Raw genomic sequence first — 23,954 nt, forward strand, 5'->3', positions numbered from 1 at the left:
AATGACAGATATACATGCAGTATTGAATATCAACTTATCACACAGGCAAATACAGCTTCTCTTGCACACAGCCTATCTGGGCAGGAGCATTTATCAGAACATGTCAAAAACCTCATGAAGAAGGTCATGTACCAGCCTTATGGCCAAGGTCAATGTACTAATCTAGACCACTGGCATCACTTTGAAAAACCATGGATTTGCTGGGAGGTTCCAGTTCACTTGAGTAAGGAACCTCTGATCTGTCACTACTGGGGACTGTGAGATTGCTGTTGTCAGACCCAGAGTCACTCAGATTCCCCAAAGGGGAAGCCAGGGATGGAAGTTTGTCAGTAGTGGAGATCTTGAGATCACTATTGCTGGACCTGTCTGTGTCACTCAGATTCCCTGAAGGAGCAGCCTGGGGTTGCAAGAGGTCCTTGAGATCAAAAACACCAATAGAAACAGTGGTATTCTCACTGTTTCTGAAGTGCCTCTGTGAGTGCTCCAGCATCATGGACTCCATTTCCAGCAGCCTCTGTGTGGTCTCCTGCTCCTGTGGATGTACATCAAGACCTTGATCTTTGCACCACTTCCTCCAGAACTCCAGGCCCTTTTGAGAGACCCTGTTCTGTTCTTTGAAGAACTTTAAAGAGTGACTGTAGAGTGTATAACCTAAGCAACTCTAACACATTTGAACAGATGAGATGAAGTCAGCCTTCTGGCAGAGAGCATTCCCCATATTTCCCATTTATTGATAGGGATGAATGGGAGCTGGGAAAGTTCCTCTACACTCATTTTACACAAGTTCAAATTGATGATTTTTTTGAAGTTGCATTGGGTGAGTGGTTTGTCTCTCAGGCATGTGCTGTCTAAACATACTCACAGGTTACTCATGGGTCACTGACCAGTTTTCACTCAGCAAAAGAGCTGTTATCACAGTTGGATGTGATACCAAAGGGACCAACCTGGCACTTCATGAAGATTCAGTACTGAAGGATATATAACAAAGGAGCCAGTGTACCTCTACTGGCATGATGCCTTAGAGGTCATGCAGGATATCTTTGGGAATCCAGTTTTTGTGAAGCATATGGAGTACAATCCTTACCATATTTTTGAAAGAATGGGCCAAGAATATGGAGAATGGACATCTGGTGATGAAGCTTATCAAATCCAGGTATGCTAATGTTACTCTGCTTAGTGGATATGCCATGTATAGTTCACAGGATCAACTGCCCAAGGGCACTACAATCATTCCCATTGTCCTTGCCTCTGACAAGGCACCAGTGATGCAAATGACTGGTGATATCAAAATGCACCCTCTGTTTCTGATGATCACCAACATCAATTCAGAGTTCTGCATGAAAGCAACATCCCACACATGGTCATGCATTGCATATACCCCATCACCAGAATTTATCACCCACTCTGAATTTTGTTCAGTCTTGGAGGCTCATGTTTGGCATCACTGCATAGACATTGTCTGTGCTGGCCTGAAACTTGCTGCCTGAACTGGTACCTTTATGAGCAATCCCAGCAGTGTCACTAGATATTGTTTTACACCACTTGCTGCTTACATTGCCAATCTCCCAGAACAACTGATGATTTCCTGTGTTACAAAGTCCATATCTCCAACTTCCATGGCTGAACAGAGCCAGTTTGGCAATGCAACCCCACATCCTCCTTGTACTGGCATGTCTGCCCTCCAAAAGCTGCATGCTCTGTGCCAAGATACAGACCCCTGGAATCTTTCAAACTTCCTACCCAAGGCTAAGATGCAACATCTCAGTGGTGTCCAGCTCCCATTCTGGCAGGATTGGACATCCTCCAACCCCTGGGTCTTTCTTGTAGGGGAGCTCCTACACTCTGGACATAAATTTTTCTTTGATCATCCATTTAAATGGTGCAGAGAGTTATTGGGCCATGACAAGCTTGACACATGTTACCATACCCAGCACAAATGAGTCAGCACTCACCACTTCAATGGGGTATCACATATCAGCCAAATGACTGGCCATGAACATCAGGATCTCCAATGTACTATTGTCACAACCATAGCTGGCCTTGCAGACCCTTATTTTACCTGTGCTATCTGTGCAATCATCAATTCCTCTACCAAGCCCAATCACCAACATTTACTACCTCATCAATCAATGCCATGGGAGAGTTGCTGGCAGAATTTCATGCCCATAAAGATTCCATATTGGAAATGGTTGTATGGCAAGGCAAGTCAGGGAAAATAGATCACTTCCAAATTCCAAAAATTGAGCTTCTACAGTCCTTCAGCTGTAATATTCAAGATGTCAGTTCCCTCATTCAGTACACTGCTGATGTCAGTGAGCATCTCCTCATAACCCACTGCAAGGACCCCTTCACCTGCACCAATCACCAAAGGACAAGTTTCACAAAACAAATCATGCTACTACTCAACTGTGAGGAATCTATTCACCAATTTGATCTTTATTCTCTGCTGTCCAAGAGGGGCATCAGCCTCACAAATATGCCATGTGTGGAATCCAATGCTCCTCAATATATTGACCTGACACTGGAGTGGGTTCAGTGTGTTTCCCCAGAAGAAGTGAATAGTTTGCATGGCCCAAGGGTATTCCATAACCACTTCTTAAAGGGCATCCTTTCCAAGGATTCAACCACCACATTCCATGTTACCATTCAAACTGATTTTGTGGACAAAACATCAAATTACCTCATTGACACACACAATCTTCCTGACTTTCCAGTTCTTCTCTGGGCTTATATTGATGCTTTCCCTGGAAACCACTCCTGTCTACATGGTTGTTTACTTAAGGGATGGAGAAAGTTTTGGTTGCAACTGCAATCACACCTTTATCCATGCAACCTCCTACCAAGTCAACAAGTCCAAGTTCTTCCACCATCAACAGAGCACCCCCTCAGAAAATGTGATGCCATGCTGGTTCACCATAGGCCTTCATCAGGAATACCAAGCAAGTTTCCTCCACTAAAGCACTCCCACTCTCATTTTATTTTTTAACAGCCATTGTTGCTCAAGTCCACACTGTATTTGCACTCTCATCAAGGGGTTTGGCTCTCCCCACTGGTCTTTCCAATCCATTGTTATATGTCCAGTACTTCACTTTTGCAGCAATGCCTTCTGATCAACCTGATGTTGGGATGTATGCTGTAGAATGTATGTTTGTCAACAACCTAAAAGATGGTACAAGGTCTTGTGTGGGTGCAATCATTTCATTGCTGGATGTCATTCACACAGTGGAGTTGATACCCAAGTATGGGATGGTTGCCAACCATGGGGTTACCTCTGAAACATGCTTAGAACTTTATGACAGATTTTACCTGAACAATTTCACAGATAAAGAATGGTACTACACTCTGTACCGGGACTACCAGTAGATTGTATGGTAGATTACCACTACATGTTTACCAGAAATCTTGGGTTGATAAATTTCACTGGACATACACATGATTTGGCTCTTATGAAGACTGAGTCAAGTGCAAAAACAAGTGATACAGAACTATTGATTGTGATTTTATTTTATTTGTTTTCCCTTGCTATCTGATCCTCCAATCAGCACTCGAGATCTCTTGGTCATAAGCTCTACATAAACCCCATTAATTGCTGTCACCCCAAGCAACTATAAGCGAGAAGTTGCCCACTTTACTGATGTAGTTTGAATACGAGGCTATAGAGGAGTGATGGGAGTGAAACATTTGAGGTGTTACCGCATTCTACGCCCAATTGCACCGAGACAGTGGAACTCACATCCTTCTTGCGACCCGGGACTGAGCAGGTCAAGTGATAACCGACTGATGTTTAAAATTATCCCGCCAGCTACCCAGATCCCTCATCACCATAGAGATCTCGATGCGACCAAAAGCAATAGACTCAATCGAATTATGTGTCGAAGTAGACGCTTACAGGCACAAAAGCATTCTCATCTCCAGTACCCTCCGTTCACCTCCCATTCATTCCTCCTGATCACAATGGTCCTGTGAGCGAAAGAGGCGCTAAAGACAGTCCTAAGACCACTGAAAATTGAATGTCAAGTATTTTAATCCATCGTAGTAGATGTGACCCTACTCGGAAAACGCTGGCCGCCGCGGTACTCTACGCAGGAGTATCATTATTCCTACAATTGACTTAGTTCGGTCTTGATCGGTATACTCTGCCATGTGTGGATTCCAATTGAACTTTCGTATAGAATACGTATTATAATATTCTGCTGAGTATTAACTAACCCTGTAAGTGACATGATTCCACCAACGAGAAGGGGAATGGATACACGTACGACCATCGATGAAAACATGCAATCTAGAGTACCAATCACGAGACAACCGGTCGGTAGTGCTCCAACGGATGCCCGTATAACTCAATCATGTGAGTCCGATGCGCCGCTGCATCTGCCCAAATCCTCTCCACCTTCGGATCCTTCGCGACCCACTGCTGCTGGTCCATGAAGATGGGGTAGAAGCGCTTGCGAGGGTGGGTAAGGGGTTGAGCAGGGGGAAGATGTGTCGAAGTGGAAGGGGTTGAGGTCACGACTGCCGATGTGGGTGACTGCGCTGGTGAGGCATTATCTAAATTCGACGCTTGCAGCCCGTTTGATTGTCGGGGCGTCGATGGTGGTTCAGCGGCGTCTGTCCGGGTGCTAGGAGTGCGAGGAGAAGGAAACGCACGGGGGTCTCTTGGGCTGGAGGGTCGTGACCGGGTAAGCGCTGGACCCGTGAGTGCTGTCCGAAACGCGGCTGGGCTGGCATCTTCATGGGTGACGGACGATAATGTCATTCCGCACCTCAGGCTGGGCTTGGTGGGAGATCCGATTCTGCGCTTTTTCGTCGGTGTTTCAGGAACATCCGCATGTTCATCTGGGTCGAGCAAGGACTGGGAAAACGCGACAGTTCGTTTCTGTGACGTGGCCCTCGACATCATCAACTCCCGTTCCCGTTCCTTGCCTTTCATAGCGGATTTGATGGGTGATTTGAATTTCTGCGGCGAAAAACCTGGCAACTTAAACGGTGCGGTTGAGGGAAACCTAGAAGAAGAGGCAGTGGCTGGAACGGTGGACTGAGAAGCCTGGATTTTAGGAAGTGCAGATCGAACCAGGTCTGCCACAGTTCCACAGTGCTCGTCTAGACCTTTCAAGATGTTCTTAAACTTGACCGGTTTAAAATTGTAGTCCGCACAGAACGTCTTTTCTGCGAGCGTGTTCTCCAAGGTTTTTTTAGCGACCATCACGTTTCGGTGGGGAATGACTAAGACTGACCCCCATCAAATTATACACCCAGAAGAATATGGCACTCGTCATCATATGTAAACCGTATCGTCTCTTCATCATCTCTACTTGTGGCAGCATGTCCTCAGCTTGTTCCATCCACCGAACAGCTTCTTTTGGAGGATATAGCCCATGACACGCGACCAGACTCTGGTATGTGGGATTTCCCCCAGATCCGTGCTGCCCATCTTTGTCTTCATCCAGCTGGAGAGCTGTACATACGGTTTTGAGCATATCTTCAAAGACACGGGGCTTGACACATGCGGCTGTCGCCGCGCTCTGGAGGGAGACCTCGTTTGCATTCAATCTACGTAATTCCTAGCTTCAACCAGTCAGTTCTGAGGAAAAGAATCGTGGCACACACTGCTCGGATGCCAGATAAGCAGCAACTGCGGGTAGCGCAGCTGCATTGGCTACGAAACCTGTTCCGCGACCCGTCTTTACAGATGCGAGGTTGAGAATGGATTTTGCATGTTCGAGCGTCTCCCGGGTCGTACAAAGCGACCTGAGTTGGCGGTGATAGATAACTGTTCCCATGAGCTCTGACTTCGCCTATTAGCAGAACGTCGTTGCGACTTGACCCGTGTCGAGTCACGTGCACACGTCTTCCTGAGCAGCACCTTGACAGCCACTGATGTCATTGATCACGACTGCCACGATTTGTGTGGAATTGCAAGTCTTCATTGCAAAATCCAGAAATAATGATCCTTCCGGTAACGGTTCTGGTGCCACCAAATATCAACAAAAATGAAGTTCATCCCTACAGACTACCGCAAATCCCCCAGTTCGCGATAACTGAAGAACATCATCTTCATACTTCAAACTACCCTACAGCGTACGCAGTCATTTCAAACACGTCCCTTCTTCCGTTACACCGACGCTTCAGGCCTCCAGCAACTTTTTCCCGAGGGCACCCTTCAGCACATCCTCATCATCATCCGCGAACTTCTTAATGCCCTCGTACAACTTACCAAATGTCGTCTGAACAAAATGTGAGAGATTACCCGAGATTATCAAACTAATCCAAGACGATACGCCTGTAGATGGGATTTTCCTTGAAAATCGCGAGCGAACCAGCATACACCGTCCCGATCTTGTGGAAGGTGCTCCGCCCGGTTTTATTTGCTATCATCCAGCGCCGAGCAGTCTGTGCCTCCGAAGTCACATCTAGGATCCAGCAATTATCTGGATTCGGAGTTTTGGCAGAGTATATCCAACCTAAGAACACATACGTCCCACTCGCTGGCCAAGCAGTTTGTGCTGAGAAGACAGCCCGATTCCACCCTGGAATTCCACGAGCAAATCGGAGTTTGCTTCTGAGATCCTCCCGCTCCACGATGTGGAAACAGTGTAAAAGGGACGGTGCGTGGAGAGCTTGGCCAATTTGCATGTGAGTGTTCGCCACCTCCTGCTGTGGCACCGTGTCCGAAGTAGCAAGGCCCTCCTTGAATAACTCCAAGATCGGCTGGGGGTCAAACCCCTTCGCCACCAATGTCCAGGCGCATGCGATCATTACGTTCACCTCTCCGCCCCCATCTCCAATACTGCCACTGACTCCAGTCAAGCGTCCCACCACTCTTGCCGTCATATGTAATCCATCCTTAGCCACCTCAATTTTTCCCCAGTTGCGGTGATCCAAAATTTCTATATGGACCTCGCATCCTGAAGCGTGGATGATGCGGGGCATCCAGTTTGTGCCCATGGGCGCATCAGATCTCATAGCATCATAGAGCAATGGCCACACTCTGCCCGATGTTACTATCTTCACCATCGTTCGTTCCCACATTTTCTCGAGTTGTGCATCCTGATTGGAAGCTTCCAAATGACCTGAAGGCTTTTGATCTACCCCAGATGCGGAATTCGACGTCTGCGGAATTCCACTGGTAGATGTGACTGTATCAAGTGTGCTCTCGCCTGCAGCGGCAGGCTTTCCATCAGCAGCAGTATCGAGCTTGTTGAGTGTAGAAACCCTGTCCTCATCTTTCAACAGCCCATATATTCCGAGCATGCGATCAACGGGGAACTTGCAGTTCTTCCAGGAGGTTATATTAATGGCGGTGAGCAGTTCGAGGTGTCCATCTCGTTGCAATGTGCGCTTCGCATCCCAGCTGACACTTTGGGCTTCCCAATCCGCTGCTGCGCCCACTCTCTCGAATACGAGTTCGTTTTCGGGATAGACGAAACTGTAGTCTTTCCCTCCTTCGGGCTTTTTTAGCCATCGGTTTCTGAGTATCTTGTAATACCAACCCAGAATGCGACCCAGCTTGTCGATGCAGAGTTCCTGACCATCTAAGAGGACGTGCTTTTTGGGTAGCAGTAGCTCTTGGTATGTCCACACTCGAGAGAACCATCCGTCATTGACAACAGCCTCCAACATTGCGATGTTATCCCAGATCGATCGTGCATTGTCCTGCACTGAAGCCCCAGTGTCCGCAATTCTAGACAAGATATCCATAACGCAAGCGTACGCCGTGTGGAATTTCTCATAATTCTCTGGGATGACGAGACAAGCTGAGGCCTCCTGGTAATATTGACTCATTTTCGGAATCTCCAGCGCTTTCTCAGTTTCCGCATGGTTATCCCGGGCTTGGTTGATGCATATGATGTCCATCCACAACCACTTGGTCTTTGTCCTCCTGCAGTAGTCGAGGACGTACTCCCATTTCTTTTTGTCAGAGATGGGGATACCCCAATAGATTCCAGGCAGAACCATCTTCTCCGTGATCTCTCCCCACACCTGTGATACCACAACGTAGGGGGGAACCATGCCCTGAGTCTCCTTGAGGTACGTTTGTCGGTCTTTTATGATCATGTTTTCGCAGTCGTAGAGCCGCAATGGACCATCTTCTGAACTACAAACGTTGTGCGACGAAATTAGCGGGGGAAATTTGGGTTCATTGTTCGGAAACCTACTTATCAGCATCGATTCGCTCCCCCACCTTTCCATCGATTTGTATCTTACTCGCAATTTGTTGAACTTCTACCTCCGATTCATCCATTGCCTCCATAGATTGTCGATGATTTGGCCAGATCTGGAGTATGGGAATCAGCGTGCCATCCCCATACTCCCACTGGAAAGTGCTTTGATTAGACACATCTTCCTTAAAGGTCGGCCCTGTTCTCCAAGAGTATGGAGCCAGTATGATGTCCTGATGGTCAATTGTTGGGGAGGGTTGCAATCGGCGAAAAGGAAAGCAACAGAGCCGTTGAAATTGGTCCATCTAGTACTTTGACTTCGCTTTCGAAAATGAGGGACTGAAAGCAGGGTAGTAGGCGCTCATGAATCATCCCGGATAAAGAGTAACTACTCAAGCAAGGCAATTCCTATTTCCGTGTTTTCCGGTAGATATAGATCGGTGTCAGTTTCAATTGACGCCCATCACTATTACTGATAGCACCTCGCATGGCGCACACCCGCCACAGTTCACACTGACACCAAGTTATCCAGATGCATAGAACGGAACACAGGAAGTCGTTGGAGCATATAACCAAAGAAGCGATGCCATGTCGAGTGTCAGCCGTACCCAGCGATTAATACGGACTTAGTAACTTGCTTGCTAGCTATGTATCTTCACCGTGACTGTACTGTCCGTTCTGTCTTCATCTAGCTGGGAGCCATACGTACGGTCTTGACCACGTCTTCAGAGACGTGGGACCTGACACATGCAACTGTCGCTGCGCTCTGGAAGGGAGACCTTATATACATTCAATCCACGCTATTTTCAGCTTCAACCAGCTGGTTTTGCAGAAAAGAAACGTGGCGCACGCTGTTCAGACACCGGAGAGGCAGCAACCGCAGCTGCGTTGGCTATGAAGCCTGTTCGGCGACCTGTTCTGACGGATGCGAGGCTGATAATGGATTTTGCACGTTCAAGTGTCTCCTGGAACGTACAGAACGATCTGATTTGGCGGTGATTAGTAGATAACTGTCGCCATGGCCCATGGTCTGGCATGACCGCTGCCCTCGCCTAGCAGAAATCCAAGTCACACGAGTCACGTGTGCGACTCGCCTTCCCTTCTTCGTACCACTGAAAATCGTATAACGTCCTACAGAAATGATTGATGAGATCTTGAGATGCCGACCAGTAGAAATCCACCAACTTTTCAAGTATATTCCCCCAATGATATTCAAGTCGCCGCCTCTAGCACTTTCTCGGTACAAACTTGGTAACTTGTTTGCTGGCTACTCTTGATACACATAGCAACTACCCTCCGTGTACTTTAAGTTATAACCTGTAGGATTGGAAATCTATGCCGGATGTTCATCACTCCCAATCACCTAACTTTTCGAGCTCGGGAACTCGAGCGGAAACACGGGATACACTGTAACTTGACTCTCATGTTTGAGTTTGTCTGGGCTATTGCGTGTGCTGAGGCAGGCGTGACACGGGCCTCGCCCTCTGTTGTTCGTGTACATGTAGTGTGAGGGAATATAATATTTTTTTGTTCTGGACTGGTACAAGAAACATACCGGAAAGGATTGGGACGATCCGAGTGTTCTTTCCGTAAAGGTATTCGATGCTCAATTGCTACCAGCAGCACGATCTTGGTGAGCTGTGACTCGCATTTCGTCTGGATTTACACTGATCTGGCAATACGTCGGAATCGTTTGGCTGCTGCAGCACAGCAGATCCCATCGAGAGGTTTCTTATCTGAATAACGAATCAAGATTCAGGTGGGATCACTTGCAGGATCAGATGGTGTTTGTCAAGTTGCGCGAGCACATTAAAAAGTTCGCGGATGATGGAGACGCGTTGAAGGATGTTCTTAGGGAAACATTGTTGGAAGTGTGAGGCGAGTGTAGGTTGGAAGAAGTAGGTGCGTTGAAACGACCTCGTTCGTTGTAGGATATGTAGTGTGCGCAGTTGAAATGTTGTCGATGGAATGCGGCGACCTGAATGCCCTCCCATAGGCAATCGTCCCTTCGAGTCTTTATTGAGAGAAAGGCAAGCACTGACCTCAGTAGAGCCATGACCCGGGATGACACTCATAAGTCGGTCGATCTGGCGCGATCAACACATCACGCATATGCTCACCAAGGCAATCCACGATGGTATTGGCTTGCTGATAGAGACTGCCTCCTTTCGCCTTGGCATACCTTGAGCACTGCATCTACTCAGCCCTCGCCTCGACCCAGATGAATATACAGAGATACCTGATGAAAACACCGACAATAAAGCACGGAATCGAACCACCCACCAAGCCAAGTCTGGGGCGCGAACAGACACCGTCTATCCCTGATGAAGATGCCAGCCTAGCTGTATTTCGAGCAGCGCTCACGAGTTCATCACCTGCTCAAAACGCAGGCGGGTTTCCTTGGGCCGGAAGGTTGCGACTCGTAGCACGCGGACAGATGCCAGTCACCCACATCGGCAGCGGTGACCCCAACCTCTTCCACTTCGCCACGTCACCCCCGCCCAACCCTTCACCAACCCTCACAAGCGCTTCCACTCGGTCTTCATTGACCACAAACAGTGGGCTGGGACGGATTCGAAAGTAGGGAGAATGTGAGTAGATGCAGCAGCGCATCGGACTCGCAAAGTGGTCAAGTTGTTCTCGTTGGTTCTGTAACTTGCCTGTGTGTACCTACCTATCCTCTCATCACTTACTGGGGCACATAGTAGGGTGCGCTGATGAAGACCGGACCAAGTTGATCGCAGCAGTCTGCGCTGTACAAGCAAGGTTCGGTGAAGAAATGCTCACGACTCATTCTCTTAGTTTCGGCGGTCCCAATATCGTTATCAGCTCTCCTTCTGTCCACAGGACCGACGTGACTTGGAGGAAGGGGATCAGGTGTGATGAGGAGCCGAAGGGATGGACTCCGTAAGGAAATCAGGTCGGGATGCTGCATAACGAGAAAGATGGAAGTCATACATCAGTAAAGCTAAGCGTTCAAAATAGGAGACGAGGATGTGGTTATGTGTAGCTACTCTGACTCATCACTCGGCTAAACTTATTGGTTTTGGTTGTATAGAGATCTCGAGTGTGGTAAGTGATCTAGATAGCAGGAGGAGTTATTATGACAACCGCTTTATTACTTGAGCTCGGTGGGGGGTGGCGCAGAAGGACCTATGCTTTTGTCATCTGCCCTCCTACAACCTCGCAGGCAAAGTTCGTTGTCAATTTCTGCCATTTGTTGGAAGGTTCCACCCCTGATTGAATTCTACGACAGAAGGCTCCATTTCGGGATCAATTGTATACCTGAAGAAGGAGATATGTATGCAACGCCTGCATTCAGGTGAGCGTCTTGTCGAAAGTGGTGACTACGCTGATAGATATTGTCAATCTATTGTTATTCTCGGTGACCAGTCAACGACTAACACCACTGGATACGGTGACTCCTTGAGTGTCTTAGTCCATTCAGTGGCTCTGACTCGGTTGTCTCTTTCTTGGTTGGAAGCATTCGCTTCTTCCTCATGAATTTTATGTCTGATAAGGCTAATGTCCGCGGCGTGAGGGAATGGGACAAATAGAACAGCCGTCGACCACATTTGTCCGAAGCGGGGTCGTTAGGCGGCAGGTACTTAATACGTTGCGATGGCTAGAGCAAGAACGGCGTTCGCATCCTTCAACCTTGAACGTCACATTCGATATGGTCCCAATGTCTAAGCTTGTTCGCTCTGCCTCTTTAATCAACGTAGCAACCGGGCTGGCGGCCATATGGGCGTTACGTATGGCAATCCGAGCAATTCGGAAGAAATCGAGAACGACAAAACTAAGGGGACCAAAGAGCACTAGTCTGTTGTTTGGAGTAGGTAAAGAGTTGTTCGAATCGCCTGATTCAGGAGCCATGTTCGAGGCATGGTCCAAGGAGTACGGTGTGGTGTATGAAATTCCAATGATGTGCGGACAAAAGAGGATCATACTCTGCGACCCGAAAGCAGCGGCACACCTCTTGGCTAGAGATACATGGTTGTACGTGGGCATTCCGGGTATCAAAGCGGCCATTGCACGGAGGGTACGTACGATTTCAGTATGTTTCCATGGTTCCCTCATTCCGGGATCCCCAGGTAGGAAAGGGGTTGTTTTGGGCTGAAGGCGAGTCACACAGAAGGTATGGTCTCCCTGGTTTAACATCATCACGTCCTAATGCCGGATGGATGTACTTTCAGGCAAAGGAGATCCATCGCACCTTCATTCACTTCTACCGCCATTCGAAAGTTAAGCCCCACCATCCATAAAATCGCGGATAGGGTAAGCAAATACAGTTACTACGCCCGTGTCAACCGAGTTCTTAGCATCTTTCTGCGACAGCTGAAAGTAGCTTGGGAAGCACGCATCGATGAGAACGGAGGCGGGAGTGTTGTCCTTGATGTTGAGAAATGGTACGTTATATGGAATGCACTGACCGTTTAGGTGTCTTAACTCTGTTTCAGGATGAACTACGTCTCGTACGTTCGTTTTCTATGACATTCTGGAAGCCTTGTAATTTTCTTCAGTCTCGATTCTGTTGGGATTGCAAGTTTCTCCTACGACTTCGGCTCCCTTAATGAAAAACCAAATAGCATGATTTCGGTCCTCGACGCTTTCGGAGCGCCCTCACCCCACCACCTTTTGGATGATGTTGTTTTCCTGCTTTCCATCATTTTTCCTATGGCAATGAATGTGCCAACCTGGCGGAACAAGATGTTTGACGAGCTTCGCGAGCGAATGACGGAGATCTGTGACATGTTGGTCGATAACGCCACAAAGGAGAAGGAAGGCGCTTCAAGTGAACAAGCCTCTACAATCGGTTTGCTGCGTACGCTATCGTGGTCGTGTACTGATCTCTCCCTGATTAATGCGTCGATCAGTGAAGGCAGAAGATGAAGATTCTGGCCAACGTATCTCTCGAGAGGAGGTCTTGGCGCAGGTGAGGGAATTCTGATATGTTCTGACAGCGCCAACTCACCGAAGCTGCTTTTCAACAGATGCGTGTATTGTTTATGGCGTCATACGAGGCCACAGCAAGTACGCATCGTAAATGCGGTGTTAAATTGTCCTGTTATAACGAGATCGTCACTTCTAGTCACTATGACCTGGGCGTTGGTCGAACTCGCACGGCACCCAGATATTCAAATTAAACTTCGCGAAGAACTTTTGTCTTTCGGTGGAGACCCCTCATACGACGAGATTACTACTGGCCTCCCTTACCTCGATGCTGTGGTGCAGGAGACTCTGCGCTTTCGTCCAGCCGCCCCGGACTTGATACGTCAAGTACGTAGTTAGGTGGAAATTCACGTTCGGCGCTTAACTCGATTTCATTCTCATATAGGCAGATGAGGACAGTGTCATTCCTCTGTCAGAGCCTGTGCGGACACAGTCTGGTGAAGTGGTTGATAGCATAGTTGTCGAACGCGGGACAGTGTTTGGTGTATCTATTCCCTGCATGAACCGCTCCGAAGCGGTCTGGGGTTCGGACGCTAAAGTGTTTAGACCTGAACGATGGTTAAAAAATGATGGCGTAACGAAGAAAGCTCGGGAGGTGAAGGGATACCGACATTTGCTCACATTTGGTGATGGTCCGAGGATTTGTCTTGGAAAATTGTTTGCTATTGCTGAGATCAAGGTACGTGTCTATCTTGCGAGAGGCGTAGTGCTTACCGAGTGAAATTCGACATTACAGACAGTACTTTCGGTGGTGGTCAAGAACTTTGTGCTCGAGATGAGGGACGGACCAGATACGAAAATTGAGATAACTAGGGGGATTACACTGAGGCCCAAAGTTGCAGGAGAAGCTGGTATCAAGGTACCATTAAGGATTAGGCAATACAAAGGCTGAAGATGTGGCTTTACTCAACCCTAGCATGCGCTTGATTCAGTCCTGTTACAGAGGGTCCCTGTTTGATAGCCGTCTTGGCTGGTAGTAGGTTAAAATGGGTTAGTGGCAGCCTGAACATCTCTGAGTCACAATGTCACAACCACGCATCACACATTAGAGGTGTCCTACGGATCCTCTCGGCCCCGCAGGACCGGAGGTTTAAGAAAAATACTAGCCATTCCTATTATTTCGATCAATCAGCGGTCGCCAAAATCAACCGTGTTTCGAATGGTACGTTCGTCCTGATGGGACCACTGTTCAATGTTCAACCTCCGGATCGCACAAGCCAAGATCAGTAGAAAAGTGAGTTCAACATGTTCCAGGCTGCTGTGTGCTTTTACCTTCATAGCGATGCATCGACCCATAGAGACCTGGACGATGGCCAGTGATGCCGACAGATCAGTGGGCTCGGGGCTCACAAGAAAGTGCAGCAACTCAACGGCAATCCAACATAAAGTTTGAGTGTGGCGCAAGGTTGGTGTTTCATGTTTTACCTCCATGATTTTTCTCAAAAGTAATAGTCGGTCCGGCACCATAAATCATTGCCGGTGCTACAACTTTCCGCTCACTTTGCCGTAGCCTGTGGTTTGGTTTTGCTGTCAAAAGACATCTGTTAGTCTAGGAATGGAATGAAGCAGGGCAGGTTGACTTTGTAATACAAATCACTCCGGCAAGACATTCTCGTGTTTCATGTCTCCTCCGGTTCCTGTCACGTGCGCTGAATACATCCTGTGCATCATCAAATCTTAAGAGTATAGGACACTAAAGCCTCAAATCACATCAGAATATCATCAGAATGCACAGAAGCATGTCACCCACGGATACTACCCTCCTTGTCATCGACGTCCAGCAAGGCAAGTCGGCCCACTCCGCGGTCACCCTTCTACAATGCACTTACCTCCACCCCAGGTCTCGCCGACAACACACCGTTCCACGGCGGGCACCGCAACAATCCCCAAATCGAGAATACCATCCCAGCCCTCCTCACCCTCTTCCGCACCCGCAACCTCCCCATCTTCCATGTTAAACACAACTCACGCGACCCCGCCTCGACTCTTCACCCCTCACATCCAGGAAACGCCATATTCCCCTTCGCCACGCCCTCTCCAACTCGTCCTATAGATGAGCCGCTCTACACGAAATCTGTCCACTCTGCGTTCATAGGTACTTCTCTCGAAGCGGATCTCCGAGCGTGCGGTATCACGCGGCTCTTTGTGTGCGGCTTCACGTCTAACATGTGCGTGAACACGACGGTACGCATGGCTGAGGACCTCGGGTTCGAGGTGTTCGTCGTAGAAGATGCATGTGCAACGTTTGATAGGGTCGGACCGGATGGCGTATTGAGGCGCGCTGAGGACATTCACGCATACGCATTGACAGATTTGCATGGAGAATTCTGTACTGTTATCAAAGCAAGCGATGTGCAGGGTTTATTAGGTAGTTCAGAGGCGTAGAAAGGATATGCCCACGCTAGGATATGTTGAGCGTTGGTTCAGTAAATTCACGTGACCGCGCCGGGCGCGTTGACGGAATTATGTAAGTCGGGTCACCTGAGCGTCTCACCGTCTTGAAGACACGGGGGTCACGTGTCCTTGTCCAGATTCTGTCAGCACCACCGAAAATCATAGAACGTCGTATGGAAATGCACTACAATTCCGCTAACTCTTCAAGACAATCGAAGCACATTCCCTCAACGATATTTCAATCACTCAAACTATCCTACAGCTCGAACGTCGCTACGTGGTCCTCATTTCACAATTCCTACCCCTTCTTCCGACCGGTCCCACTTCACGCCTCCACTGATGCATTTCCTTCGTTCATGAACTTCTTCTACTTATAAAACGTCATCTCCAAAAGTTCCCACCTGAAAGCGGGTATGCTGCTCGTCAGTATCTGTTGGTTGAACAAAATGTGAGAGATTACCAATCCAATCCAGGATGATACGTCTGTAGATGGAAAATGGCAAGCGAACTGGCACGCGCAGACCCGATCTTGTGAAAGGTAACTCAAATTTTATTTTGCTATCATCCAGCGTGAAGCAGCCAGTGTCCCCGAAGTCACGTCCAAGACCCAGCAACCATCGTCTCGCTTCGGAGACTGGGAGGTGCGAATCCAACCAAAGAATACATACGACCCACTCGTTTGTTGGTTGCCTTGAGCTAAGAAGGCAGCCATATTCCACCCTGATTTACCAGGAGCGAATCGGAGTTTCCTTGTGGGATCCTCCTTCCCTACGATGTTGAAACAATCTGCAAGAATGGTGCGTGGAGAGCATCTTCTAGTTGCTTTCGAGTGTGCTCTAACTCCTGGGGTGGCACCATGGCCGAATTGTTGGCAAGGCCCTCCTTGAACGTCTCCAAGATCGATTAAGCCCCTCTGCCACCAATTCCCAAGCATATCTGATCGTCGTGTTCACATCTCCACTCCCGTGTCCAGTCGGGTCACTGGCCCAAGTCAGGTGTCCCACCACCCTTGTTGCAATATGTAACCCGTCCTTGGCCATTTCAATCTCTTCGTGGTTACGGTGACCCAAGACTTCTGGATAGACGAGGTATTCTTGTCGCATTTTTGCCTTTCTTTCTTGACTGTCGTAGAGCCGCAGTGGACCAGTTCCTGCACTACACATGCTGTGCGATGGAGTCAGCTGGGGAAAGGTGAGTTCACCGTCCGGAATCCTACTTATCAGCGCTGTTTTGTTCCCTGACCTTTGGATCGATTTGGCTCTTATTCGCCATTTCCACCTTCGATTCACCCATCGTTTTGATAGGTCGTTGATGATCTGGTCAGATCTGGCGGATGGAAATCTGGTACTTCGACTTCGCTTTTGACAACGCGAGACCGAAAGAAAGGCAATGGTAATCCGTATTTCAATGTTTTCTAGTAAACATAGAGTGATGTGCCTGTTTAAATTGATGCCCATTATCGCTTCGAGATTACTCTGAAACCCATCCTCCTAATCAACCGATGTCCTGGAGCTTTCACGACAATCCACGCTGACACCAAGTTACTCAAATGCATAACACCGAACACACTCGGAAAGTGATTGCTTCTTTGGTTATACTTATGAGCTGCATCTAGCAGTTAGTACAAAGCTACTACAGAAGTGCAACTCTTTCATCTTGAAAGTTCAGAAATAATCATCTTACCTGTCAAAGTTCTGGTAGTACCGAAAATTATACCATGTCATGTGGAACGTCCAAAAGACATGAACTTCATCCCTACGTTAAATGCCCCTACCGTCCAATACAATCGACGAAGTACATTCCCTCCGCGATATTTCAATCGCTCAAAACTATACTACGTATTCTACAACGTGCGCGGACATTTCAACACACATCGCTGAAACACCTCCCGCTTCACGCCTCCAACAGCTTCTTCCTCAGAACATCCTTCAGTGCATCTCCATCACCCGCAAACTTCTTAATGCCCTCGTGCAACTTATCAAACGCCATTTGATCCTGTAGGAGATCCCACCTGAACGTTGTTCAGATACGAAACCTTTGCGATGGGATCTGCCTGTGCGGCTATACATGTGATTCAGACGTACTGCCAATCAATGTAAATCAGAATCGAAACCCCCAGGTATGCAGGTAGGTGGAGGGGTCATAGTCACATCGTACATACCTTTTTCTGAGTCAAGTTTGTTCGGAACTGGATCTGTAGACCTGCGGAGTTCCTCCAGAAGAGCGGGAGAAATAGTCAAAAAGTCGATGCCTGCAAGGGCTTTGATTTCTCCAACCTTTATACACGAGCAAAAAAAATGCGAAGTGAATCGCGGTGGTCATACTAGGGAATCTAGATGCGAGAAGGCTTACGTTGCGGAAGCTGGCACCCATCACGATGGTTCTGTACCCGTGTTGCCTGTAATAATTGAATATCTTCTTAACAGATTGGACACAGGATCGTCGTCGCCCGAATAATCCTTTCCGGTATGTTTCTTGTACCAACCCAGAATCTGAAAACATAAAATTCACATTCATTCGCACCACACAGTGAGCACGCGGGCACGTACACGCCCAACAAAAGGCGAGACCAAAGTCACGCCTTCTTCAGCATATGCAACAGCCTGGACGAATCCAAACATGAGAGTAAGATTGCAGTGTATCCCGTGTTTCTGTTCGAGCTCTCGAGCGGCTTGAATGCCGTCCCATGTGGAAGTGATTTTGACGAGTACGCGGTCCCGTTTTATACCCGCAGATTCGTAGAGAGCGACGAGTTCCCGAGCCTGTCGGGTGGAAGATGTCAAACTACTATGACACGAGGAGAGGAGAATGGATGCTCACCTTAGCAATCGTCTCTTCTTTATTGAAGGAAAGGGAGCATCGACCTCAGTAGAGACACGACCCGGAATGACATCCAAGATCGCTTTTCCGAACTTCACGAGCTGGCAGACACACGCACACAAGTCAATCTGGCGAGACCAACACATGACAACGCGTGTATGCTCACCAAGCAATCCATGGCGGTGTTGGCTTGCTGATCGAGAGTTCCTCCTTTCGCCTTGGCATTTTTGAGCGTTGCATCTACGAGATGTGCGTGTTGGGGCTTATTGACAGCTGCGAGGAGCAATGATGTGCGGTGCGATCTAAGTTGGTCGTGATAATTGTTGCCATGTATGATAGCAGAACACCGTTGTAGTCCAAGACACGCGAGTCACGTGAGGGCTCCATAAGTTTCGGATCATTTTCCTTGTCCAAGTTTTGCCAGTACTACCGAACATCGTAGAACGTTCTACGAAAATGCACCACAAACCCGCTTACTTTTCAAGACAATCCAAGCACATTCCCTCGACGACATTTCAGTCACTCAAACTATCCTACAGCTCGAACGTCGCTACACGGTTTTCATTTCACAATTCACACCTCCTCTTCCGACCGGTCCCGCTTCACGCCTCCATTAGCCTCTTCCTGAGAATACCCCTCAACGCATTTCCATCATCTGTAAACTTCTTGATATTCTGTACAAGCCATAACGTCATTGCTAATCCTCCAAAAATTTCCACCTGAATCCAGGTATGTTGTTCGCCAATATCTACTGGCTGAACAAATTGTGAGAAATTACCAAACTAATCCAACATGATACGCCAGTAGATAGGATTTTGATTTTCCTTGAAAATGGGGAGCGAAGTAGCACACACCGTTCCGATCTTGTGAAAGGCGCTTCCAGCGGTTCTATTTGCTATCATCCAGCGCTGAGCAGTCTGTATCTCCGAAGTCACATCCAGGATCCAGCAATCATCTGGGTTTGGAGCCTGGGAGGCGTGTATCCAGCCCAAGAACACATACGACCCACTCGCTTCCTTTTTCCGGGCATCTTGGGCTAAGAAGACCGCCATATTCCACCCTGAAATACCAGGAGCGAATCGGAGTTTGCTTCTAAGATCTTGCTTCTTCACGATGCCGAAACAATCTGCAAGAGATGGTGCGTGGAGAGCATCGTCTAGTTGCTTTTGGGTGTGCCTTAACTCCTGGGGTGGCACCATGTCCGACTTATCGAGGCCGCCCTTGAGCAACTCCAAGATCGGCTGAGGATCAAACCCCTTGGCCACCAATACTCAGGTGCATCCGATCATCACGTTCACCTCTCCGCCCCCATGTCCAATCGGGGCACTGGCGCCAGTCAGGCGTCCCACCACTCTTGCCGTAATATGCAACCCATCTTTAGCCACTTCAACCCCTCCCCGGTTGCGGTGACCCAAGATCTCTGGATAAACCTCGCAAGTTGCACCGCCGAAGATGCGAGGCATCCAGGTGGGCGCATCAGCCCTTATAGCATCATAGAGCAATGGCCACACCCTCCCCGATGTTACTGCCTTCACCATCGTTCGCTCCCACAGTTGCTCGAGTTGCCTGAGTTCCTTGAGTTCCCTGAGCTCTCGCTCTGCCTCAGATTCGGAACTCGGCCTTGCAGCAGCGGTATCGAGCTCGCTGAGGGAAACCTTGTCTTCATCTTGCAATAACGGATATATTCCGAGAATGCGATCGACAGGGTACGTGGTTGTCTTCCAGGAGGTTATACAGATGGCGGTGAGCTATTCGACATGTCCGTCTCGTTGGAATGTGTCTTTCAAATCCCAACTAGGTAATTGGTGTTCCCATGGACCTGGGAGCACGAGTTCTTTTTCGGGATGAACGAATTCGTAGTCTCTCCCACCTTCGGGCTTTGCCAGCCACCGGTTTCTGAGTACCTTGAAGTACCGGCGCACGACGCTGCCCAGCATGTCAACGAATAGCCCTTGGCCATTTAAGAGGACGTGCGCTTGGGGCAGCAGCAGCTCTTGGTATGTCCACACCCTGTAGAACCATCCGTCGTTGAGAACAACCTCCAACATTGACAAGTTATCCCAGAACAATTGCTTGTTAGCCTCCACTGAAGCTCGTGTGTCGTCGGTCCTAGCCATCATCACCATAATGGATGCGTTCGCCTTGTTGAATTCCTCGTAATTCACTGGGATGACAAGGCAAGCTGTTGCCTCCCGATAATAGTGGCCCATTTTTGCAACCTCCTGCGCTCTCTCTCTTTCCGCCTGGTTATCGCGGGCTTGGTTCGTGCATAATATGTCCATCCACATCCACTTGACCTTTGTCGTCTCGCAGTACTGGAGGATGCGCTTCAATTTTTCTGGGTCAGAGATGGGGATACTCCAAGGGGTACCCCAATCCCTTCCAGGCTGAATCTTCTCCTTTGTGATCTTTCCCCACACGTGCGATACCACAAGGTAGGGGGGAACCTTGCCCTGGTTCTCACCGAGGTATGTTTGTCGGTCTTTTGTGGCCTTATTTTCACAGTCGTAGAGCCGCAGTGGACCGTTTTCCGCACTACGTATGTTGTGCGAGGGTGTCAGCAGGGGAAAGACGAGCTCATTGTTCGGACCCCTACTTATCAGTGCTGTTTTTCTTCACCACCAATCCATCCATTGCTTCCACAGATCGTTGATGATCTGGCCAGATCTTGAGTATGGGAACTGAGTGCTGATCTGGGTGCTCCCACTCGAAAGTCTTTTTATCAAGCACGTCTTCCTTCGAGATCACCCCAGTTCTCCAAGAGTATGGAGCCAGTATGATGTTCTGAGAGCCCATTGTTGAGAATAGTTGCGATCAGTGAAAAAGCAAGCAAGGGAGTTAGTGAAGTTGGAACGTCTAGTACTTCGACTTTGTTCTTGACAGTGTGAGACCATTCTGGATAAAACTAACTTTCCCAGCAAGGTAATGGTAAATCGTTTTTCCGTGTTTTCCAGTAAATATAGGGCGATATGTCGGTTTCAATTGATGCGCACTATTGCTTTTTAAAAATCATGCTCTCAATCGAATGATACCGGCTCGCACACCCACGACGGCCCAGGATAACTTGGTGTCGGTGACCACCGACACCAAGTTATCCAGATGCCATAAAACCGAACACAGAAAGTTATTGGAGAGTATAACCAAAGAAGCAATTCCACGTCGAGTGTCAACTGCATCTAGCATTTAGTACAAACCCAGTAACTTACTCACTAGGTACATACCTCTTAGTACGCATAGCAACTGTCCTCTATGTATTTCAAGTTGTAAACTGTAGAATTGCAAGTCTTTACCTGGAAGTTCAGAAACAATCATCTTGCATATCAAAGTTCTGGCACCACCGAAGATCATACCATGTTACATAGAACGTCTAACAGAGATTCCCCCAGCTTTTCAAGACAATCGAAGCACATTCCCTCAACAATATTTCAGTCACTCAAAACTACGTAGCCTACAACGTACGCGAGCACTTCACACACATACCTCTTCCGACCTGGCCCACCCCCGCTTCACGCCTCCAACAGCTTCTTCCTCAGAACATCTTTCAGTGCATCTCCATCATCCGCAAACTTCTTAATGCCCTCGTGCAACTTATCAAACGCCATTTGATCCTGCAGAAGATCCCACCTGAACGCGGATTCGTTGTTCAGATAAGAAACCTTTGCGATGGGATCTGCTTGTGCGGCTATACATATGATTCAGACATATTGCCAATCAATGTAAACCAGAATCAAAACCTAGGTATGCAGGTAGGTGGAAGGGGCCATAGTCATGTCGTACATACCTTTTTCTGCGTCAAGTTTCTTCGGAACGGGATCTGAAGACCTGCGGAGTTCCTCCAGAAGAGCGGGAGAAATAGTCAAAAAGTCGATGCCCGCTAGGGCTTTGATTTCTCCAATCTTTTACGAAACGCAAGAACAAAATGGAGAGTGAGCACGAGGTCACGCTAGGTATGAGATGGAAATGCTGCAAGCAAGCTTACGTTGCGGAAGCTGGCACCCATCACGATAGTCTTGTACCCGTGTTGCTTGTAATAATTGAATATCTTCTTAACGGATTGGACACCCGGATCGTTGTCGCCCGAATAATCCTTTCCGGTATGTTTCTTGTACCAGTCCAGAATCTGAAAACATAGAAAACATAAAAATTCACATTCTTTCGCACCACACAGTGAACACGCGGGCACGTACACGCCCAACAAAAGGCGAGACCAAAGTCACGCCTGCTTCAGCACACGCAACAGCCTGGACGAATCCAAACATGAGAGTCAGATTGCAGTGTATCCCGTGTTTCTGTTCGAGCTCTCGAGCGGCTTGAATGCCTTCCCATGTGGAGGCGATTTTGATGAGTACGCGGTCCCGTTTTATACCCGCAGATTCGTAGAGAGCGACGAGTGCCTGAGCCTGAAAAATGTCAGACTGCTATGATACGAGGAAAGGAGAATGGATATCTACCTTGGCAATTGTTTCTTCCTTGTTGAAGGAAAGGCGAGCATCGACCTCAGTAGAGACACGACCCGGAATGATATCCAAGATCGCTTTTCCGAACTGCACGAGCTGACACACGCACAAGTCGGTCGGTCCGGTGAAACCAACGGATGACAACACATATACGCTCACCAAGCAATCCATGGCGATGTTGGCTTGCTGATCGAGGGTTCTTCCTTTCACCTTGGCATGTTTGAGCGCTGCGTCTACGAGATGTGCGTATTGGGGCTTATTTGCAGCTGCGAGGAGCAAGGATGGGTTGGTCGTTGCATCCTGCCCGGAGTTTGCTCAGCACATATGGCCCGCTCTCAGTACCTCACACTATCACGCTTACCTGCGGCTTGTAAACATCGATAGCTAACGGATACATTTACCGGGTTTCAGCATCACGAGAAGTGACAGGATAGATAGAGGTTCCACGACGTACTCTCAAAGTCGCCAGAGTCGCTGACGACAACGGTACTTGTCTGCTTGAGTTGGTCGAGTGACGTGGTCATGATGATGATGATGATGATGATGATGGTCGGCGATCAGTGGGCGAAATTTCAGTCACGATGTAGGCTGGTGGGGTGCGGGGAGCCGCTGACTTCAGAGTGATATCATATTATGTGTCGTCGGTCCCTTGCGCCGAGACAAATACGGAGGCAACCAGTGCAAGCAAGCATTGTCAATAAAAGAGGATAGACTGCACCTTCAGCATTAGTCGTACTACGGTGAGTCTCAGTACTTGGGGGGAGTGGGAGGCATGCCATCGTTAACTGTCTGGACCCTGGGCCCGACCGACATCAATCAGTGAGCATCACTGCAATGGCTTGTCGCCATCGTAGCGACCTCCCCGATCAATGTCGGCCCTGGACCCTAAGTAACCATCCATGCAGTATGTATACCCATAGTCGACACAAGCTTCTAGTGCATGGTCATCATAGCGCCCAGTCAAATGGTTAGAATAACGTCGGGCGCTCAGAGCTGATTTGTGTGAAATTGCACGACGATTGGTTGAGTAGGACCTATAGTAGCCTTCGAGAGTCGAAATCGTCTATTTGTCGTCGTCGAAGATTGGTATGTGCAGCGTCGTTACGCGGTCTGGTGATATGTTGAAGCGCACCGTCAGACTAGAGGACGTGACCGTTCTCAACATCCAACT

The 23,954-nt window shown here is 48.4% G+C and overlaps 9 protein-coding genes across 9 annotated transcripts; 5 read left to right on the forward strand and 4 right to left on the reverse strand.

Annotated features, from left to right (window-relative positions):
• Positions 1 to 114: 114 nt before the first annotated feature.
• F5J12DRAFT_906129 (uncharacterized protein) lies at positions 115 to 3,363 on the forward strand (the record flags this gene model as incomplete). Its single annotated transcript, XM_051748745.1, has 11 exons — positions 115 to 257; positions 705 to 824; positions 888 to 924; positions 989 to 1,153; positions 1,203 to 1,461; positions 1,708 to 1,917; positions 1,942 to 2,070; positions 2,097 to 2,578; positions 2,603 to 2,908; positions 2,941 to 3,142; positions 3,167 to 3,363. 11 exons carry the CDS (start codon positions 115 to 117, stop codon positions 3,361 to 3,363), a joined length of 2,250 nt encoding a protein of 749 aa, XP_051599247.1.
• Positions 3,364 to 3,857: 494 nt separating this feature from the next.
• F5J12DRAFT_837469 (uncharacterized protein) lies at positions 3,858 to 5,839 on the reverse strand. Its single transcript, XM_051746010.1, has 4 exons — positions 5,608 to 5,839; positions 5,235 to 5,550; positions 4,052 to 5,179; positions 3,858 to 3,999 (listed from the first exon to the last, which is right to left on the reverse strand). The coding sequence occupies exons 1-3, from the start codon at positions 5,778 to 5,780 to the stop codon at positions 4,295 to 4,297; spliced, it is 1,374 nt and encodes a 457-aa protein (XP_051599248.1). The 5' UTR covers positions 5,781 to 5,839; the 3' UTR covers positions 3,858 to 3,999; positions 4,052 to 4,294.
• A 389-nt stretch (positions 5,840 to 6,228) lies between these two features.
• F5J12DRAFT_147592 (heterokaryon incompatibility protein-domain-containing protein) lies at positions 6,229 to 8,550 on the reverse strand. Its single transcript, XM_051738149.1, has 2 exons — positions 8,157 to 8,550; positions 6,229 to 8,095 (listed from the first exon to the last, which is right to left on the reverse strand). The coding sequence occupies exons 1-2, from the start codon at positions 8,462 to 8,464 to the stop codon at positions 6,262 to 6,264; spliced, it is 2,142 nt and encodes a 713-aa protein (XP_051599249.1). The 5' UTR covers positions 8,465 to 8,550; the 3' UTR covers positions 6,229 to 6,261.
• A 948-nt stretch (positions 8,551 to 9,498) lies between these two features.
• On the forward strand, positions 9,499 to 10,025 carry F5J12DRAFT_147626 (uncharacterized protein; the record flags this gene model as incomplete). The annotated part of the gene is made up of 1 exon (XM_051738150.1): positions 9,499 to 10,025. The coding sequence occupies one exon, from the start codon at positions 9,502 to 9,504 to the stop codon at positions 9,667 to 9,669; it is 168 nt and encodes a 55-aa protein (XP_051599250.1). The 3' UTR covers positions 9,670 to 10,025.
• Positions 9,884 to 10,036, forward strand: F5J12DRAFT_722413 (uncharacterized protein; the record flags this gene model as incomplete). The annotated part of the gene is made up of 1 exon (XM_051741373.1): positions 9,884 to 10,036. A coding segment is annotated over one exon (153 nt), but the record flags the coding sequence as incomplete, so codon positions are not given.
• A 1,717-nt stretch (positions 10,037 to 11,753) lies between these two features.
• F5J12DRAFT_147647 (cytochrome P450) lies at positions 11,754 to 14,093 on the forward strand. The gene is made up of 11 exons (XM_051738151.1): positions 11,754 to 12,201; positions 12,254 to 12,297; positions 12,356 to 12,437; positions 12,498 to 12,568; positions 12,620 to 12,634; positions 12,683 to 12,984; positions 13,037 to 13,095; positions 13,154 to 13,193; positions 13,252 to 13,439; positions 13,498 to 13,791; positions 13,849 to 14,093. The coding sequence occupies exons 1-11, from the start codon at positions 11,836 to 11,838 to the stop codon at positions 14,002 to 14,004; spliced, it is 1,617 nt and encodes a 538-aa protein (XP_051599252.1). The 5' UTR covers positions 11,754 to 11,835; the 3' UTR covers positions 14,005 to 14,093.
• Positions 14,094 to 14,802: 709 nt separating this feature from the next.
• Positions 14,803 to 15,523, forward strand: F5J12DRAFT_837499 (isochorismatase hydrolase). Its single transcript, XM_051746011.1, has 2 exons — positions 14,803 to 14,897; positions 14,953 to 15,523. Exons 1-2 carry the CDS (start codon positions 14,840 to 14,842, stop codon positions 15,495 to 15,497), a joined length of 603 nt encoding a protein of 200 aa, XP_051599253.1. The 5' UTR covers positions 14,803 to 14,839; the 3' UTR covers positions 15,498 to 15,523.
• Positions 15,524 to 17,399: 1,876 nt separating this feature from the next.
• F5J12DRAFT_913651 (uncharacterized protein) lies at positions 17,400 to 21,406 on the reverse strand (the record flags this gene model as incomplete). Its single annotated transcript, XM_051749094.1, has 13 exons — positions 20,923 to 21,406; positions 20,084 to 20,861; positions 19,625 to 20,044; positions 19,181 to 19,567; positions 18,933 to 19,081; positions 18,493 to 18,628; positions 18,327 to 18,427; positions 18,056 to 18,293; positions 17,931 to 17,998; positions 17,859 to 17,904; positions 17,668 to 17,782; positions 17,574 to 17,589; positions 17,400 to 17,517 (listed from the first exon to the last, which is right to left on the reverse strand). Exons 1-13 carry the CDS (start codon positions 21,120 to 21,122, stop codon positions 17,400 to 17,402), a joined length of 2,772 nt encoding a protein of 923 aa, XP_051599254.1. The 5' UTR covers positions 21,123 to 21,406.
• Positions 21,407 to 21,738: 332 nt separating this feature from the next.
• Positions 21,739 to 23,576, reverse strand: F5J12DRAFT_147779 (uncharacterized protein). The gene is made up of 8 exons (XM_051738152.1): positions 23,238 to 23,576; positions 23,145 to 23,167; positions 22,943 to 23,083; positions 22,778 to 22,879; positions 22,514 to 22,726; positions 22,306 to 22,446; positions 22,108 to 22,222; positions 21,739 to 22,008 (listed from the first exon to the last, which is right to left on the reverse strand). Exons 1-8 carry the CDS (start codon positions 23,305 to 23,307, stop codon positions 21,833 to 21,835), a joined length of 981 nt encoding a protein of 326 aa, XP_051599255.1. The 5' UTR covers positions 23,308 to 23,576; the 3' UTR covers positions 21,739 to 21,832.
• Between the last annotated feature and the right edge of the window lie 378 nt (positions 23,577 to 23,954).

The sequence above is a fragment of the Pisolithus orientalis genome, assembly GCF_024613125.1.
Source record: "Pisolithus orientalis strain OTSU chromosome Unknown F5J12scaffold_17, whole genome shotgun sequence".
Lineage (NCBI taxonomy): Eukaryota > Fungi > Basidiomycota > Agaricomycetes > Boletales > Pisolithaceae > Pisolithus > Pisolithus orientalis.